The 17,895-nt window shown below is 37.2% G+C and overlaps 1 protein-coding gene across 1 annotated transcript; it reads right to left on the reverse strand.

The window, feature by feature from the left end:
* Positions 1 to 1,481: 1,481 nt before the first annotated feature.
* Positions 1,482 to 16,193, reverse strand: LOC103708630 (metal tolerance protein 4-like). The gene is made up of 7 exons (XM_008793650.4): positions 15,795 to 16,193; positions 14,353 to 14,534; positions 14,001 to 14,199; positions 11,425 to 11,603; positions 11,165 to 11,315; positions 4,622 to 4,755; positions 1,482 to 2,065 (listed from the first exon to the last, which is right to left on the reverse strand). Exons 1-7 carry the CDS (start codon positions 15,973 to 15,975, stop codon positions 1,886 to 1,888), a joined length of 1,206 nt encoding a protein of 401 aa, XP_008791872.3. The 5' UTR covers positions 15,976 to 16,193; the 3' UTR covers positions 1,482 to 1,885.
* Between the last annotated feature and the right edge of the window lie 1,702 nt (positions 16,194 to 17,895).

Here is a 17,895-nt window from a genome sequence, read left to right on the forward strand (position 1 = left end):
TAGACTTCATGAAGACTACTATTCTTGGTTAAAATTCAACATATCCTTGTATCAAAACCTCATTGAGACATTGTTGACATGTCATGATAAAAAAAACATGAGATAAGCTTGTGGTAGAAGTGGTTTTCAGGCTATCTAACCGTTACATAATGTAAACCACCTATATTTTATATTAAATCGGATTATAGAATCATTCCTCAAAACAAACACGAGAGCTGGACTGACAAAGTACATACATCTAGTGCGACTCCCACCACCCTGTCATCCTTTTTTTTTTCCCAGTAACGCAATATCATTTATTTTTTTCCCAAGACTCTAAGTCATATATTCATACATATTTGTATCTATTTATTGGATATGTGCTTTGCAACCATTTAAAGAACAAGTGAATTGCTGCTAAAATAGCTATAATTTCAACTGGTTGAACAAAATATGCAACTAAGTGATTAGGGAATATATCAGCCTTGAGGATATTACCAAGAAAACAAAAAAGAATACATTGATATGCAATGTTAGTAGATAATCTATGAATGTTTCCAACATTGTAAGCTGGAAGAACTAAAATAAAAGTCTTGGATAACTATTTTGAGCTAAAACACCAGAATAAGGTACCATACAAATAGTTGAATTCTTACAAGAAAGAGTAGCATGAAAGATTAACAAAATTAAACTAGAAGAGGCATAGAAATATAGCAGAATGAAGCCTGTATATCGGATGTAGATGGGATTAAGTTAGAATAAACACACTTCTCATTTCTTATTAATTTCTTATTTTTTATTTAAAAATGCAAAAGAAAGTTGTGATGTACGTATTTCTTTCAAGCCAAGCATGGGAATAACATGGCATCATCACTCTTATTGATATTTAATATTTGCCTTTTTGAATATAGTGTAGATTCAAAAATTGTTGGATTGGAACATATATGTTCTTCAAGCGCATATCCATCATTAGTTGCTAACTTTGTTCTATGAACATAACGAAGATTTAGTAGCTCCTGAAGGGCTACCATCTATTTTTCAACCTATTAAAAAGAAAAACATTAGGAGACTAAGAAAATGCAATTTATCACATATGATCATGCCACAAACATATTAGAAATTCTTTGTCCTTCATTGGAATATGTAACTTATAATCTATATGAATCAATATGCTTTTCGCATGCATCCCACCAGTATTTACCAAAGTTGATATTCAATCAGTCTGATGACTAAAGAAATCAGAACTTAGTGGTTATTTTAAGAAAACATCAAAGCATGTTTCGCCTTATTTATAAGGGAAAATCCTGAGGGATTTTTTCTTTCAAAGAACTAGTATGGGAGCAAGCCCAACCAAATTCTAGAGGGACCCTTTTGCAACATGATTAGCTGATCAGTTCTTTTCCTCCGACACATGCCGCGGACATGCTTGATCATCTGTATCTGTTTTGTTGCTAATCTACAGCATAAAACAATTGTTTTGAGGGCACATGACAAACAGAATGTTCACCAGAACCAAAGTGCTTCCCTGCAAATATTTTTATTTGGGATTCTTTCACCAATTACTCCAGTGATACAAATCCATAGCTCCTGAAAATACATCAACAGCTAGACATTTTAAACTACGCTATGAACATGCTTATGATAATACTAAATATAAATCCTCCCATGTTTGCATACTCCTCGGTTCAAAACTTTGTGATCATATTTCTTCTAGAATACTGATATGTGACACCCAAAGTAATTTGGTGCACTGACCAACCATAGGCATTAGTTGCAATCGAAGATATTAGCTAGCAATCATCTGCATCGTTATCTTATACAATCATCTTGGATATATCGGCAGCTTGATAAAACAATAAGAATACAAAACAAAATTTTATAATTGGGTGGAACCCATCCATGGAGATCAAGGGTCACTGTTGGGGATTCTGCTAAGAATTGAATGTTCTGGCTTATGATCGCATTCAAAATCAAGATGCACAAATGCCCGTTCAACTTCTGGAAGTTCCTCAATCTTTATCTGCAGTGATTCCCCAATGGTATGTGCCTCTTTCAGAGGCAGATTCTCCGGTAGTTCGATATCAACCTGTATCAAAAATTGAATTTGGGTTCATTACTTTGGACCGATATACGAAAATGATAAGAGGGACAAGATGAAATTACTTCATTTTATATCAAATTGAAGATAGCCATAACAAAGCAAAAGAAGCAAGGACATATGCTTGTCATGGTGGTTGAAACCAATAAAGCACCATCATACGCTGAAAAAAATACCATACATGGAAATGCCAGACACCAATGAAGCAAATTGCACGATCCTCAGCTCAATATAGAAGCATTTTCTTCTTGTGGATTTAATGCAGCCATATTTGCTTTTTTAGCACCATAGTTTTTGACTCACTATTTACTAAAAATCCAGAATACTTCTACAAAAATCCTTTTCTATTAGTCTTTAAAAAATTTGATAATGCTAAAATCTCTCGTTACTCTGCAATCAGACATATATAACTATTCCAATATTCAAAAGAGGTATGGCAGTATGCTGATCCAAGAGGATCTCCAGATCCATTGTACACCACTCTAGCCACTTCAGAATGGAATTTTGGAGTAAGATCCACCACATCCCGAACTCGACTATAAACTGCAGCTTCTAGGGGCTATAAATTTTCTCATACATTGTCCATTTTCAGTGTGTCAGGTACTAAAACTCTCGAGGAGCAATATATGAGTGCAACAACCATGGTCGGCGGAACCATCCCGAGCCACCCAGTTTGGGGCATCCCGAGCCACCCGGATTGGGGCGTCCTGAGCCGGTACACCGGGACGGTTCCGGCAATGAAAACGAGAACCGGCGACGGAGGGGGAGAAGAAAAAAGAGGAAAGAGAGAGAGAGCAGGGGAGGGAGGGAGAGGAACGAAGAGAAAGGAATGTGGAGGCCGGGGAGCCGCCGCACGGAGGAGGCGGAGGCTGGGGAGCTGCCGCGGAGGAGGTGAAGGAGGCGGAGGCTGGGGAGCCGCCGCGGAGGGGCTCCGGTCCTTTGTTTTATTCGAAATAGGGGTTCGAAGGGGCCCCTGTTTTGAAAAAAATTAAGTGAAAGTCGGCAAACCCATTGCTAAATCAAATGAAGTTGGCAACTGGTTTGTCGACTTTCACTTAAAAATTTCAAAAATAAAAGGGGCGCCTTCCGGGCCCCTGTTTCGAATGAAACAAGGGACCAAAGGTGGAGCCCCTCTTCCGCCTCCTCCGTGCGGCGGCTCCCCGTCCTCCGCCTCATCCGCACGGTGGCTTCCGAGCCCTCCGCTAGCTCTCCGCCAACCCCCCTCGGCCTTTACCTTCTCTCTCTCTTTTCTTTTCTCCCGTTCTCCCTCTCTGCCAACTTTTCTACTATATCGGTACAGGCCCGACATGGCACGGCACAAAGCCGTACCAACCCGTGCCGTCGGGTAACCGGTCCAGAGCCTGGTACCGACACAATAGTCCTTAGCAATAACCCTCAAAAGGTTTGTTTACCTAGGTAACATGGGGCTACAATGAACTTAGCATCGAGATAAATTCATGTTACCATATCCAAATTTGGTAACCTAATCCAATATGTCCATTATTTATCTTTTATTCCTATAGAAAGATAGATTCTTCGTCAAGCATATCTTTTTCCAGCATGTTTTTAACCATGTTTGTACCTTCTATTTTGTGCTCTCTCCTACTTTCCTACACAGTTAGGGCCACTCCCCTTTAGAACCACATTTTCACTGCACATTCCTGTGCCATCCTGTCCATTTTTCATCTCCTTATGCTCTGTTAATGAAACTCTGGTAATGCATGAAAAATCTCATTTCTATTCTTCTCGATCCTATGTCTACACCTCATTTGCATCATTATTCTCATTTCTTGGACGTTCATATTGAATGCTTGGACCTCTCATTTTTCAAGCTTATTACCACAACATAGACTTGACAGAAGCAGTAAAACTCTGTCAAGTCCCAAAGACGTGCTACCCCACAAGCATATTTTGCAGCAAACCTCCCAATTTCAATTCTACTAGATATGATTGCCCATCCCCGTATTCCTTGGTGCGACAGATCTAAAACAGTAAATTTATCTTAAACTCTTATAGACACTCATAAATTAACAATCATTGAACATACAACTAATGCAGGTTACCCACAGATATTGCATGGTTGGATCTTCCTGTGCAATTACTTAGCAACCGTTTCTTTGTACACTAACTATCCCTGAACAACTTTGTAAATTTGTCAAATAATTTAGGTGTGTATTTTTTTGAATTCAATGATATGTGGCAGAAGTCAATATAGCGTGATCAATGATTGCAGCATGATTATTCTTTTATAAGTGCATGTTTAGAAGAAATCAAAAGTATTGCAACAATTAGATATATTTATTATCTAGCAGGGTATTGTGCACAGAGAGAGGACTGAAAGTTCAATGGGTAGTGATTTACAGTTTAATCACATAATCTGCAAATTGCTGCAATATATTTTGTGGGAGGTTCTTTGAATGGAAAACCTATATATTGCAGATGAACAATCTCTCTTGAACAATTAACAAATGGAGAAAAAGAAAATGGCATCTCTACACAGAAAAAAAAACTGTCATCAAACAATTTTCATAACATAATACTAACCTCCACGAAGTAAAGTACTCCAAAGGTGTAAGCTCGCACTGTGTCAACACGCTTAATTTCAGGATTATGCCTAATAACAAGATAAGTCAATTTCTGCAACATTTCAGGAGGAGCTGATTGACCCACCAGTGAAACTGCTCAAACAAGCACAATACTACCACAGTCAAAGAAACGCTTAATAGATGAGAAAATGTGAAAAATTTCAATTATAGATCTTGAATACTGAGTGAAGGTTAATAGCTATCATAAAACTGGCATTATGTCAGGCAAATAAAAAAAAAAAGAGATCTCCTCATTTCTGCTAATCATATAACATAACATGAATCTTCCTTTTAACTTGATACCATAAGGAGCACAACAACTTTTAAAAAAAGTAATACATAAATTCGTAATAAGCAATCATAGTCAACAAAAAAAAAACTATACTATCTCTGATGGACCATACAATATTCTGAAATTCTAATGGATCATGATATGATTGAAAATGGAGGCCACAAATAAATGCGATACAGCTTGTCCTTTAAGATCTTCACATAAAGGTACCCCTAAAATTGCCTAAAAAGCAAACAACTCTCTGGTGTAAAACTTTCAAACCTAACAGAGACGAAAGGAATGGTAGGATGGTAAACTCCACAATGTCACTAAATTGGGCAGAAGTTAGCCCCTTGCGAAGGTTTTGACCCAAGATTACTTCAGAACAGCACCATTAAATATCAAAGTGCTCTTCCGGAAATAAGAAAGGCATCCGAAATTTGATCAATATATGTTTTAAAGTGTTTAAAACAAGAATAATGGTTGGGATTTGCAAATTATATACTTTATGATGTACTTTTGCTCGCTAGCTATATTGTTAGCATTCATTTGTTCTTGCTTCGACCTGCAAAACAAATGATTTTAGTGCCTCAGCATTTTATATGGCATACATTATGACCAATAGTGTTCATCACTGATTTTCACAGGGAAGGATTTAGGACCAATTGCACCCAAAAGCATTCTAGCCTAACTCTCTCTCTCTCTCTCTATCTACATATACACACACATATAAAAAACCTTCTCATACTATTCCTAGTATTAAAAAATTCTAAATATTCCAACATCTTTGTAATAACCCAAGACCTCACCCAAAAAGGCTAGCCAAGAATATATTATTTAGGTTCCTTGATCTTGTATAAGTACCCAAGATCTACCTAGTGCATAGTTGATGTGGGATTAAACACACGTCGGCACGAATCCACATATACTCTCCCCTTTTAAGCCCTAGCATCCTCCTAGGCTACAGGTCCAAATCCATTCAAATCCAATCATAAATACTACAAATCTAATCACAAACACCGCAATCAACATGTGATCAACCTAAATAGGCTTGTGTTACAGTGTCCTCCAGTTCACATGGGCTAGGTCTGCTCTGATATCATTTGTAACAATCCAAAATCTTATCCACAAAAGTTACCAAGAAGATGTTATTTGAGTTTCTTGACTCTGTATGGTTATCCAAAATCTTCCCAGTGCATAGCAGATTAAATATACGTCCGCACGAGCCACATTTCATGATGATATTAGTTTCATATCATTCCAATTGTCATAATTGCTATAAAGTTATTGACAATTGTTAATCTATTTATGTTGTATGCGTGCGCATGGTTATTCTTGCTGAGTTGTTAGCTCATGTCATTTCTTATTTTTCTTTTCAAAGCCATAGGATGCTCAAGAGATGTAGAAGGAAAATAAATATCTCTGATACCACTAGATGAAAAAAAGTATTTGGATTGCTCTTTTTACTACTTAATATTGAAACTATTTTTTTTTGAAAATGATGAATTATTGGGAAATTTTATTAATCTAGCAGGCCTTCCATATTTTGTAGAGTTATGCCTTGTGGAATGTATGGTCGTGTCATGTGCTAGTCCAAGTGGCACGTTTAGGGCGTGACAGTAATGATATCAGAGCGTACCCAGCCCATGACCCATGTAGGCTAAGGGACTCCATAGCATGAGCCCATTTGGGTTGACCATAGGGTAATCCTAGTGTTTGTGATTAGATTTGTGGTACTTATGATTATATTTGAATGGATTTAGACCTTTAACCTAACGAGAATGACAGGACTTAAATGGAAGGAGTATATGAGAACTCATGTGGGCGTGTATTTAATCCTACATCGGCTATACGTTGGGCAGATCTTAAGTATTTATACCGAGCCAATGAACCCAAATAATACCTTCTAACTAACTTTTTTGGGAGAAGTCTTGTGTTGTTACAACCTTCTCATGATTGGAGAAAACCTAAATTTCCTACAAACAGTCCTAATGTCACTCAAGCTCATTCAAAAGAATAATGTAAAAAGAAAGAAGAAAACTATCTAACTTCTTTCTCCTAAAGATTCCATTTTATGGACTTCACTATGTGGCTATTCAACATTAGATATTCTTTGACTTGAAAATCCACCTATGAAAATGTCTTGAAAAACAATCTAAGACCTCTATTGGCAGTCCCATGATCAAAAAGTCCTTATTGGTACCAAAATTTTTCAATTGATAGCCTACAAGTCATCTTTCAATTTCTTAAACCACAATGATGAACTCTTAGGTCAATGGAACCATCAATATGAGATCATTTTTTTTCCCTCCTGCCATCACCTCCGTCTTTTGGATATTCTACTTTGAATGCAATCTTGGATCAAGATCATAAAGGCATCATCATAAACCAAAGACAATCTTTCACATCAAGAAGGGAGAAGCCAAATATACATTAGGTTTCTAAAGAATTTAATCATAACATAAAAACATAAACACAAATTTGTGGTTGTTTTAGTGAAACTACGCAAATTGGCACATGCATTGCACGTGTAATTTGTAAGTTAGATAAAGTAAGAAATATCATAAGAAAAAAAAAGTACTAATATAAATTCTACAATATATATTTTTGTATAAATATTTCATGATATTAATTTATGTTATGATGAGCTATTGTAGATTTAATATTTATCTAACAATCATGATATTTTTGATACTACACGCATCACAAGAAGTACATGTGGAGCATATCATGGTTCTATACAATATTTTTTATCAAAGCTTCGAGCACGCCTCAAAAAAACGTTTACAGCAACTGCTATATATGTGTTACAACAATAATAATGATGTTAAATACAACCACTAACCTAATAACATTCATGAAATATAATATTTCTATTTATACAAATAAAATTATATACGAAGATAATATTAACTATAAAATTATATAATTTATGTATACTATTTGTATAATGCATGGAAAGAAAAATAGGAAAAAAGCAAAATAGAAAGATGACGATGACAAGAACAACAATATTGATGTAAACAACTTGTTTCTCTCTTTCTACAACTCTATCAAAATTTTGCCCATTTATTAGTCATAGGTATAGAAAAGTCAGCTAAATCACATAGCAGTAAGTTTGAATTTCTTGATACAAATATACACTCCAATGTTGTGATGCTACGTATATCAACAATAACCATGTTGGCCTAACAATTGATGTCTAACCTCTCCTAAGCATAATTTAGAACAACAAATGTTACAATTGAGATACATATTTCAGAGGCTCATTTTGTATCATACCTCTATGACACATTCTTATAATAACAATATTTGATTATCTCCTATCATTGCATAACAGTCATTATTTAATATTATTCATCCCATTATAAAAATATATCACTTAAACTCGAATCTTAGTGCTATTTCTAAAAATATACATTTTACAAAGTAAAGTATGGTTATTATATCATGGATTAACAAAGACTATTATAATAATAGGACTACAACGAAATATATTATTTTAGTACCTATTAAAGCATATTACAAAAATTATATTAGAAAAAAAAGAGCATTGCTTGACATCTATTGTGAAGACCCAAGAAAGATACACTAAGAAGAGGTGGAAATCCAATTTATTTGTGATGTCACTAATTCTTGATATTAGTTTATTATTGATCTACAAGAAATTTTGGAAAATAAAAGTCTTCACATGGTATTTTGCATGGAGTAGAGATCCAAGTTTTTAAATAACACATTACACTATCATAATGGAATGCCCCCCCCCCCACCACAACAACACACACACACCAAAGTGATACAGTTGATTGTTATAACAATTATAATAGCCATAATTTCCTTAAAAAGCAGCACTTCAAAGTTCAAACTTTTAGTATGCAATAACAATTACAATAACAGCAGTTATATTGATATTATAACGGAAAATGATACGCAATAACAGAGAAAGATATGCAATAGCAGTAAAATAACAACATAATTTTTTCTTTACTTCTCGTTGAATAAAAATTATTATTTTTTGGACCCTACAATCAATTCTAGAGAGAAATTTAATGTGAAAATTTTGAATCTATATTGTTATAACTATGGTATGCTGAACCGGCCCATACCGACCGGTTCAGTATGTACCGTATCGGTCTGGGCCCTGACCGGTACGGTTCAGCCGTGGAAACTGGTACAGGGTCTGTAGATGCCAAACCCAGCCGAAGCCGGGGAAGAAGAAAAGGAGAGAGCGAGCGGGGGAGGGAGGGAGGAAGGAGAGGCCTCTGCAGGCCCCGGAGGGGGGGGAGCTGTGGGGGCGCGGCGGAGGCCGAGGCCACAGCTACGTCCCCTGTTTCGAACCCCTCGGCCTCCGCCGGCCCCCCCACGGCCTTCTGCGGGCAGCGGAGGCCTCTCCTCCCTCCCCTACTCGCTCTCTCCTTTTCTTCTTCTTCCCCGGCTTCGGCTGGGTTTAGCTGGTACAAGCCCGGTACCGCTTTCGGTATAATGGCTATTATTTGCTTTAAAAAGTAGCAATTCAAACTTTTAGTATGTAATAGTAATTATTACAACCATCATTATCATGACACTGTAATAGAAAATAACAAGCAATAGCATAAAAACAACAATGTTATCCTTCCCTTCACTTTCCATTGAATAAAGAACATTATTTCTTAGACCCTACCATCAATTCAGGAGAAAAATTTAATGTCAACAATTTGAATTTTGAAAAAAATAATTTCTATTAGAGAAGGGTACAAGTGAAAATAATGACTATTATTTATATTATAATGGACCATTGTAACGGCAAATAATGTATTATAATAGTTATCATTTTTTTTACCCATTATCTTATGTAGATAATATGATCATAGGCAGCCAAAACTGTTATAATAGCTGTTATAATAATTATAATACCATTATATAAAACATTATGGAGAACAAAATAGGGAAAAAATTAGTAACTCAAAAGGTCACTTAGCAAGTGCGTTGTATCCTCACTGCTCCCTTGAATTGATACTGTGAACTGCGCCACCTAATGAAGCACAGTAAATGATGCAAGACAGTTGAGTGTTTTTTTTTTCTGTGAGTTGCCATAGCAGTTGTCTGAAAAATAAAATAAAATTCAACATCCAGGCAGACCAAATGCTTGGAGGAGGATGAGAGTATCAGGAAGGAAATATTCCCTTCCCACTTTTATATATGGGCATAAGAAAAAGAAAGCAGGAATGGAGAGTAAAGCATCTCCAAAGAGTCCTGATCTATCATGCTGAGAGAAAAGAAGGTTTAGTGCATGATATTTTTTTTCAAAAAAAAGTACTTATCTTATCAATATATTATCCTTTTTTTTTCTAAAATTTTTCAATGAAGTTTATAAGATTTTTTTTTTAACTGAAATTTTGCTAAGTTCATCTAGTGTCTATGTAAAGATTTATGCTGTTTGTCTGTCAGGTCATTAGTATTATTTACTATTTGGTCCTTACCTAGTAGATTCAAGGCAATACATATGATGTAAACAGTGTCAATGGACACAACCAAGCTTAGCTGCATTCTTGTAAGTTTAGTAGATAACTGATTGTCCTAGTCTTTTTTTATTTATAAAAGATGTGACACAACCTCGTAAGGCAAACCATGCACATCCATTAGTGCACCTTATCTCTTCTTCTCTTTTTCACTTTTCCTTCTTTACCTCTTTCACACCTTTTTTTGTTTATGCTACCAAAATTATCATCCATCAAAAGCTCATTCATTGAACTGATTTCTTCTAGATAGCAGGCATATTTTGGAAAATTCACTCCCTCCGAGAAGTTTAATATATTGCCAATGTTGAGAGAAGAGACTTGGTAACAAGAGGGCAATGTTTCTCAATAATGATTTCAGTTTCTGAGGGAATCCATCGTATACAGCATGAAGTTGAAAGCAAGGCTTCAAAACTGCCAGAACGAGATGGTACAACCAGTATCGTATTGTACTGGCACAAAATCGGCACCAGTTGGGTGCCGGGACAGGAAACAGCTGCACTGGTATGTATCAGCCACACCAATGGGTATCTGCAGTACCATATCAGCTATACCAGTCGGTACCAATGGTTTTTTTTTAATTTTTTGGAAATTGTCAGGTTCAATACATATTGCTAGTACCGGTAGCATACCGGTGTCGCACTCTCTATGTAAAATGATACAAGGTTTGGTACCACTATTTAAAACTTTGATTGAAAGTTTTATATCAGTTAGTGAAAAGAGTTAGGAAAGAAACCTGCATTTTCCCAGACAGTTGTAGACCAATTTGATATTGTATACACTGCAAGAATGATGGCCCCAGCAGGATCAATCCACCAATAAAATTTATCACCAAGAACAGCAGCAGCCAAGCCCACAACATTGGTTACAACATCAAAATAATGATCCTGTATGTCATGAATGTATTCAATTTTTTAGCATGAAATGATTTAATTGACCCACGAAAACCATTGGACAAAAATAAAAAATGTTTCAACTTAAATTTTACTAGAGTACCTTAGCATAGGCTCGAACAATCTTGTCTCCCGAGCTTCTACAATAAAGCCATAGCGCAAGCTTTACCACAGTAGCAGTCAGCATGATTGCATATAACCAAATGAGTTGTGTCGAGGACATCTTTTCTGGAGGCTCATCAGCTATCAATTGTTCAAGGGCTTGAACTAGAACCTGAAAGCCTGACAAGACAAGAATACCAGTTTAGTTATTTAATGTCGCTTTGGTCTCAAAGATAGCCATTGTCAGCCAGGGAATCATCATGTCAGGATCCATATTGTGCTTAAGGTCAAGGGAAAACATACTGTCTGCGACATTTAGAGACTATCTGCAAACGAAACAATCAATTTACCTTGTTGATTTCAAGGTTGTTCATCATTTTAGTCAAGAAAAAAATTCTTGTATAACATCAATCATGTAGGTATTTATGAGCATGATGTTGTACGTGCATGTACATAAATTGCCTTTGTGTGTAGGCCAGCTTGTTCAAGGGATTGGAATTACCATGAGAGGATTACAAATCTTAGGGTTTTTCCTCTAGCTAGATTACATGTACAAATTCCAAACATGGAAATAAAACTTATTCCTGCTAAAGCATTAGAATAATTGCTGATTATACATTATATTCAGGTTCTAGGTGGATGCATCATCAACTTGATGGTTTGAAAGATTGTAGGGCTTGCTTCAGTTGCAACCAAAGTTCACTATTACCACATCCCATATCGATATGATCCTATTATTGTTGGTACACCCGGCATAGAAAGTGATTCTGCGTACCAACACTCAATATGCCTCTCGTATCTTATATCAGTTTGGTGCCGGTATGATACGTTATGGCCAATACACATTGGTACCAATTAGTACAGCAAACCACAGTTGCAACCAATACTCAGACAAAACAACTCCAGCAACAAGGTTTTTTCTTTGCAGACAAGCTTGAACTCATGTTGATTTACTAGGAGTTGTAAGGGTCAGTATGAGCCAATAGAGGGTCATGCAAGGTTTGTAGGTGTACTAGGGATCATGGAATGCAGAACCATCCCGAACCGGACGGTTCCGCCCGTTCCAAGCCGTACTGGTGGCTTACTGGTACGGTTTCGGCTTTGAAAACGGTTCGCTGCCGGAGTTGGAGAAAAAGAAAAGAAAGAGAGCGAGCGGGGAAGGGAGAAGAAGCGGCGAAGGACGCCGGCGGAGGCCGCGGGAGGGCCCTCTCCAGTACAACCGGTACGGTGCCCGATACCGACACAGTAGATCTTGCTAGAGATACCCTCTACCAATGCCTGTTTGGTACCATACATGCTATTTAGTATAGGATTGATGGAAACCGGACAGTACAGGGCCTTATAGCAATGCAGTCCTTGGAATTTAGCTTGGCTTACATGTTTTTGAGCATTGTGTTTAACCTTTTTCTCAAAACAACATAATTTTGGTTCATCTATTATAGTTTCTCATTCCTTGGTTTGATTCATCAAAACCATCACCCTTTTGTTTCAGACTCACTAGATGTCATAGGTTGCATTGTGTTAGTGTTTAGCAACTCTTTCGTGTAGGACAGATTTTGAAACAAGGAATCTTTTCTAATAAAATATTTTGGACACTAGTAAGTTAACATCTTTTATGAATGAAATAGGATGCATAAATACCAGTTAGATTTCAACCGAAACAAATTGTTCCATTCAACTCATCTTAAACCAAGGCAATGCATGTTGCGTGGTAGATCCACAAAAACCATGGGGTTTTCTCTGATATTTAGGATAAGCATTTTAACATAATCACCTTTGAGAGGCTTCAATGGCTCTTTTTAGGAATTATATGGCTCAAACCTTAGTTGGTTTTCAGTGCAAGAAAAATAAGATTTCTTCACACAGATTTCTCATTTTTAAGCAACCCATGTTGAACTATTTCTTTTCTTTTTAAAAAATGATATATCATAATGATGCAATGATTCGATGAATTGCTTCTTTTTTCATAGGGAAAAGAAAACTAAAGGTGAAAAAAGAGGCATGTGGAATGCTGAGATGCATACTATGCATTTATTGAGGACCAACCATCTATAATACAATTTTCGTGAATGCAATGTTGCAGAAATATTGATTTTTCCCAAGGTCATTATATATTATTATTCCATATGCAATCAGTAATTGTCACTGCAAACTTCTGAAGGGCTCTTTTTTATCTGAACTCTAAAACTTACTAAGGAGACTATTTTAAAGTAGAAATATGTTTATGAGGATAGCATAAACATACAGGGCATACCATCTTAAAAACAGGATGAACCTTGGAAGAATGAGAAATAAAGAACAAAAGAACTAGGCCAAAACTAAGATAGAGTTCACAGATATGACCTTAAATAAAAATCCATTAAAGCAACAGCAACCATCTAACCAGGAAAATGCCTCAATGAGTAGATCTGCCTTAATGCCTAAAGATAGTATGTTCGAGACTGCCCCACAATTTCAAAATCATATCCTCTTTCAATAATGTAGCAATTTTCACTCACAACTTGATTCTGTAATCTGACATATGGATGTAAGGTCCATACATCATTATAAAAACCAGATGGAAGAACAAAGGAATACCTAGAGTAGCCATTACTGCAGCAAATATGATGATGCCAACTGGCTGCATACGCAACTTGCCAATAGGGTATTTGTAGATGTTTATGTTCTTCATCGACAAATGTGTAAACCAGAGAATGCCACCTGCCATGAGATCCAACAAGGAATCAAGTGTTGATGCAGCAATCGCAATAGATCCACTTCTTATAGTAGCATAAATCTGCAAGTTATAAAAAGATTTAAATCAGCAACATACTTGGAATCACCTAAATTGAATTAGGAAGCAAAAATCATCACATATTTGAGAATGGAAATCCATTTCCATCTTTCTTTTTCAATTATAGGGCAGTCAATCAACTTTAGGAACCATTACCTTCAATGCCAAGAGAACACTATTAGCATAATTCGAGATCCGCATTGCAAATTCATTCTGTTCCTGCTCTTTCCTCTCTATAGCTTCTTGATCATCATCAACTCCATTGGGCATGCATATGGAGTCAACCTCCTCAAAAGATCTCAGAGTAGCAAATTGTCTTTCATAGTACTCTTTTACCCCTAAGAAAGATAAAAAGAATTTAATAGGTGATTCAAGCGGTCAAAAGTTTAACAATGTGAACTGGCATCTGTTCAACAATGATCTAAGATCTTACTCGTATATCTAACAAACTGTTACACACTAGAGTAAATATATGATTTCGTATTACAAGCACATATAATGAACATTGATTACAAAACTGATGACAATTATCACATTGCTGGTATGAGGTGCAGAGGCCTGAGGTAACTCTAACCCCTTAAAGGTACCAACAGCAAATCAAGATTCATAAAGCCAACCCTGCATAGTTGCAGTAGAGCTTGTGATTATGGTTCTCATACTAACCATAAATGTTTTGGATTGCATTTGGCCTTTATTTTGTTTTGGCAAAAGATGACTCAACCCATAAGCTTTCACTACGAAAATGACGGAAAGAAACCTCGGCAACAATGACTAAACTGTGGTAACAGAGAGAAGCAAAGTAAAACTAATCCGTGGGACCTCAGGTTTCTAACTCAATAGATAAGCATGCCAGCAGTAATTCTATAGCTGAAACAGATGTCAATTCCTCCCCAAGAAAAAAATTTAACATCCGACATAGAGAGCAACATGGAGATTTTCATTCGAATACCCACCAAGGAAGCAAAAAATTCTCTGCTCTATGACACAAAGTTTGGTATCTTCGCAATCCAAACCACACTAATCATTGTCAGGAAACTGGAAAACAGAATGCTAGAAAAATAGTCATTTACCAACAAACCAAAATATGATATAAGTTTTGCAAACAGAGATTTCAAAACGAAAAAGATATTTTACAGACCACCAATAAAAACATACTAAGATTGATACAAAGCCTACATCCTTCAGTTCAACAATTCTTGCAACTCCGCCAATTTTTTAATCTACCAAAAAACCCAACAAAAAAAAAATCCCAAATACCTCGCAGTGAGAGAATCTACAAATTCCTTACAGCTGGACAGATAACCGACAAAAAAAAAAGAACAAATAATTAGAGAATACAAAAAGCAAAATTATACTCATAAACCTATTTTTTTAAAAAATAGAGAAGAGCAAAACAAAAACAAAACAAAAAAAAGAAGAAGAAAAGCGATAAAAAAAAAGAGAATCAGTAACAGCCAAATCGTAACAGGGGAACGCACGAATCTCAACGCGCTGCAGGAATTGAGGTATCAGCAGATTCCTCAAGAGTCAGATTCCTACGACTATCAGCAGAATCAAAGCAGAAAAGATGGGGAAAAAAAGGTAGAATAAAATTATACCTTCATCGATGCCTTTGGTTCTGGAGACGTCGACGTGGAAGGGATTCTCCGGGTCGACGGCGGCCCGGACCTTCTCCGGCAAACTCGCCACGAACGCCCCCCGCATCGAGTTCACCGAGTTCCACCTCCGCGTCGCCCCCAGCAGCGGCTCTCGCACCTTCCCCTCCCCACTTTCCCCCATCTCTCGCTCTCCTCCCAACTCCAAAGCAAGCGACCTCAATTAGAGAGAGAGAGAGAGAGGGGAAGAGCTCTGGCCTTAAGGCTCCACCGATTATTTTGTCACAACAATGGAAAGCCGTCCTGATAAGGAACTCTTCCCCCACCTTTCATCGTCTCGTCGTCGCCGTGATCTTCCCAATTCTGTCAGGTCATCGTAATTAACTAGATTCCAAAAATATCGTAATTAGGTTCTATTATTTTCTATTCTTGAGAAGGTACGGCGAAGGCATGAGGTCGCAATCCTTGAGAAGGTACGGCGAAGGTCAAAAGGAGCCCCGATCTTCCAGAATATTCCATGGAGGGTTTTTTTTATGCGGGTCATGATTTTTTTTTTTCACAGCGACAGCTCGTAGCTAACAAAATTAAAAAAATAAAAAATTATATATAATATCTATTAATAATGTATGGTTTATTTAGATAAAAAATTTTATGTAATAGAACAAAATAGCCCAGTCAGCGGTTTTGTAGTCTTTTTCTTACATATATAGTTTAATAAAAATCTATTCTGCCAAAAGTTTACATATGTCTCCTCATCCGGACAAAACCTTTCAAGTGGCTATAGATTTTTTTTTTTTTTTTTTGGTGCAGTAGAGTCATCATTCATAACTATGCTCAGGAAAAGAATTTAGAAGGTTTGGCCATTGGAGATACTGATGCCCGTATATAAATTTCTACGTGTGGCTTAAGTTACCTCACTAACCATATTGGTACGGGCCTAGCCGTCAACGGTCCTTTAGGTTCAAGATTGCGAGGGGCATTCACGCTATTGGTACTTAAAGGTCTTTTTTTATTCTTTTCTCATTGATAACAAAGTAAGGACTTTGCTCTTTCCTTTTCTCAAGTCGCTAGATCGTTTTCCACTCGACGCTGAATTAAGTGACGCAGGCTGGCCCCGGAAGGTTCTAACGCTTGGTGAACCGTACGACATCAGAAGCCAGCTGAATGTCACCTGGCTCTCTATCAGAAGAGAGCTTATAGCGTTTTTTACCTGAGAGCCTCCATCTTCAAATTTTCTCAAGATTAATTTTGATGGATCGGTGCTGGTTGGTGGTACTAAAGGTGGAGCGGGTTTCGTCATTAAGGACCGAACTCTAGGATCGTGGCAGCGGGAGGTTGTCAGTTATTTGACTGCAGGTTTCTGGTGCGGAGCTGAGAGCTGTCTGGACGGATCTTCGACATGCTCAGCGTGTGCTCTTAACTAATTCAATCATTTTGGAGGATGACTCGGCTACGGTCATCAGCTGAATCCAAGGGAGTCCGAAGGTCGTTGCCGCTGGCCATCCCTTGATTTGCGATATCTTGATGATGATGAGGGACTGAGGGGTTGTCCAGGCAAAACATGTGTTTAGAGAAGTCAACGGGGCTGCGGATTAGATGGCCACGTACGTGGTTAATTATGCTAGTAGCACCCTATGGACAGGGGATGGGGACCTGCCTCGGGAGCTCCGTGATATTTTATTTTCCGATTTTATTTGGTGCATCCGTACACGTGTTATATGAATCACCAGATTTAGCAAGAAAAAAAAAAAAGAAAGAAAAAAGAAAAGAGGAGGAGCTTACAGAAGGTAATGCCTGAGAAATAATTGAGTTCGGGACGAGCTCCAGAATATCCGATGATGCCAACTCACTTTCCAAAGATTGAGGCGCTAAGTCCGGTCCAAAAGCATCAGACAATGGAACGAACCTTTGTCGACGTTATGCGACGATGGAATAACCACTTTCCAAACACTTCCAATGGCAATTACTTTACCATCAGAAGGATATTTTCTTATAGAAGCATCCTTTCACCGAGAAGTCTTAATTTAGGTACTTTAGAAGTTTTATTTCGAGTTAGAAGGACTCTAAGGATACCCAAACATTTTTACCCATGGGTCTTAGAGCA

The sequence above is a fragment of the Phoenix dactylifera genome, chromosome 5 (assembly GCF_051530095.1).
Source record: "Phoenix dactylifera cultivar Ajwa chromosome 5, Ajwa_hap1_PhDact_Kaust_v1.1, whole genome shotgun sequence".
NCBI lineage: Eukaryota > Viridiplantae > Streptophyta > Magnoliopsida > Arecales > Arecaceae > Phoenix > Phoenix dactylifera.

What these genes read in the sequence shown, in the direction of transcription:
- LOC103708630 (XM_008793650.4), bottom strand. Translation starts at nt 15,975, where the DNA reads ATGGGGGAAAGTGGGGAGGGGAAGGTGCGAGAGCCGCTGCTGGGGGCG. An exon ending in TGCAGTAATGGCTACTCTAG is followed by an intron (nt 11,604 to 14,000) that starts GTATTCCTTTGT and finishes TTGTCTTGTCAG; the next exon opens with GCTTTCAGGTTCTAGTTCAA. An exon ending in TTGTTCGAGCCTATGCTAAG is followed by an intron (nt 11,316 to 11,424) that starts GTACTCTAGTAA and finishes CATGACATACAG; the next exon opens with GATCATTATTTTGATGTTGT.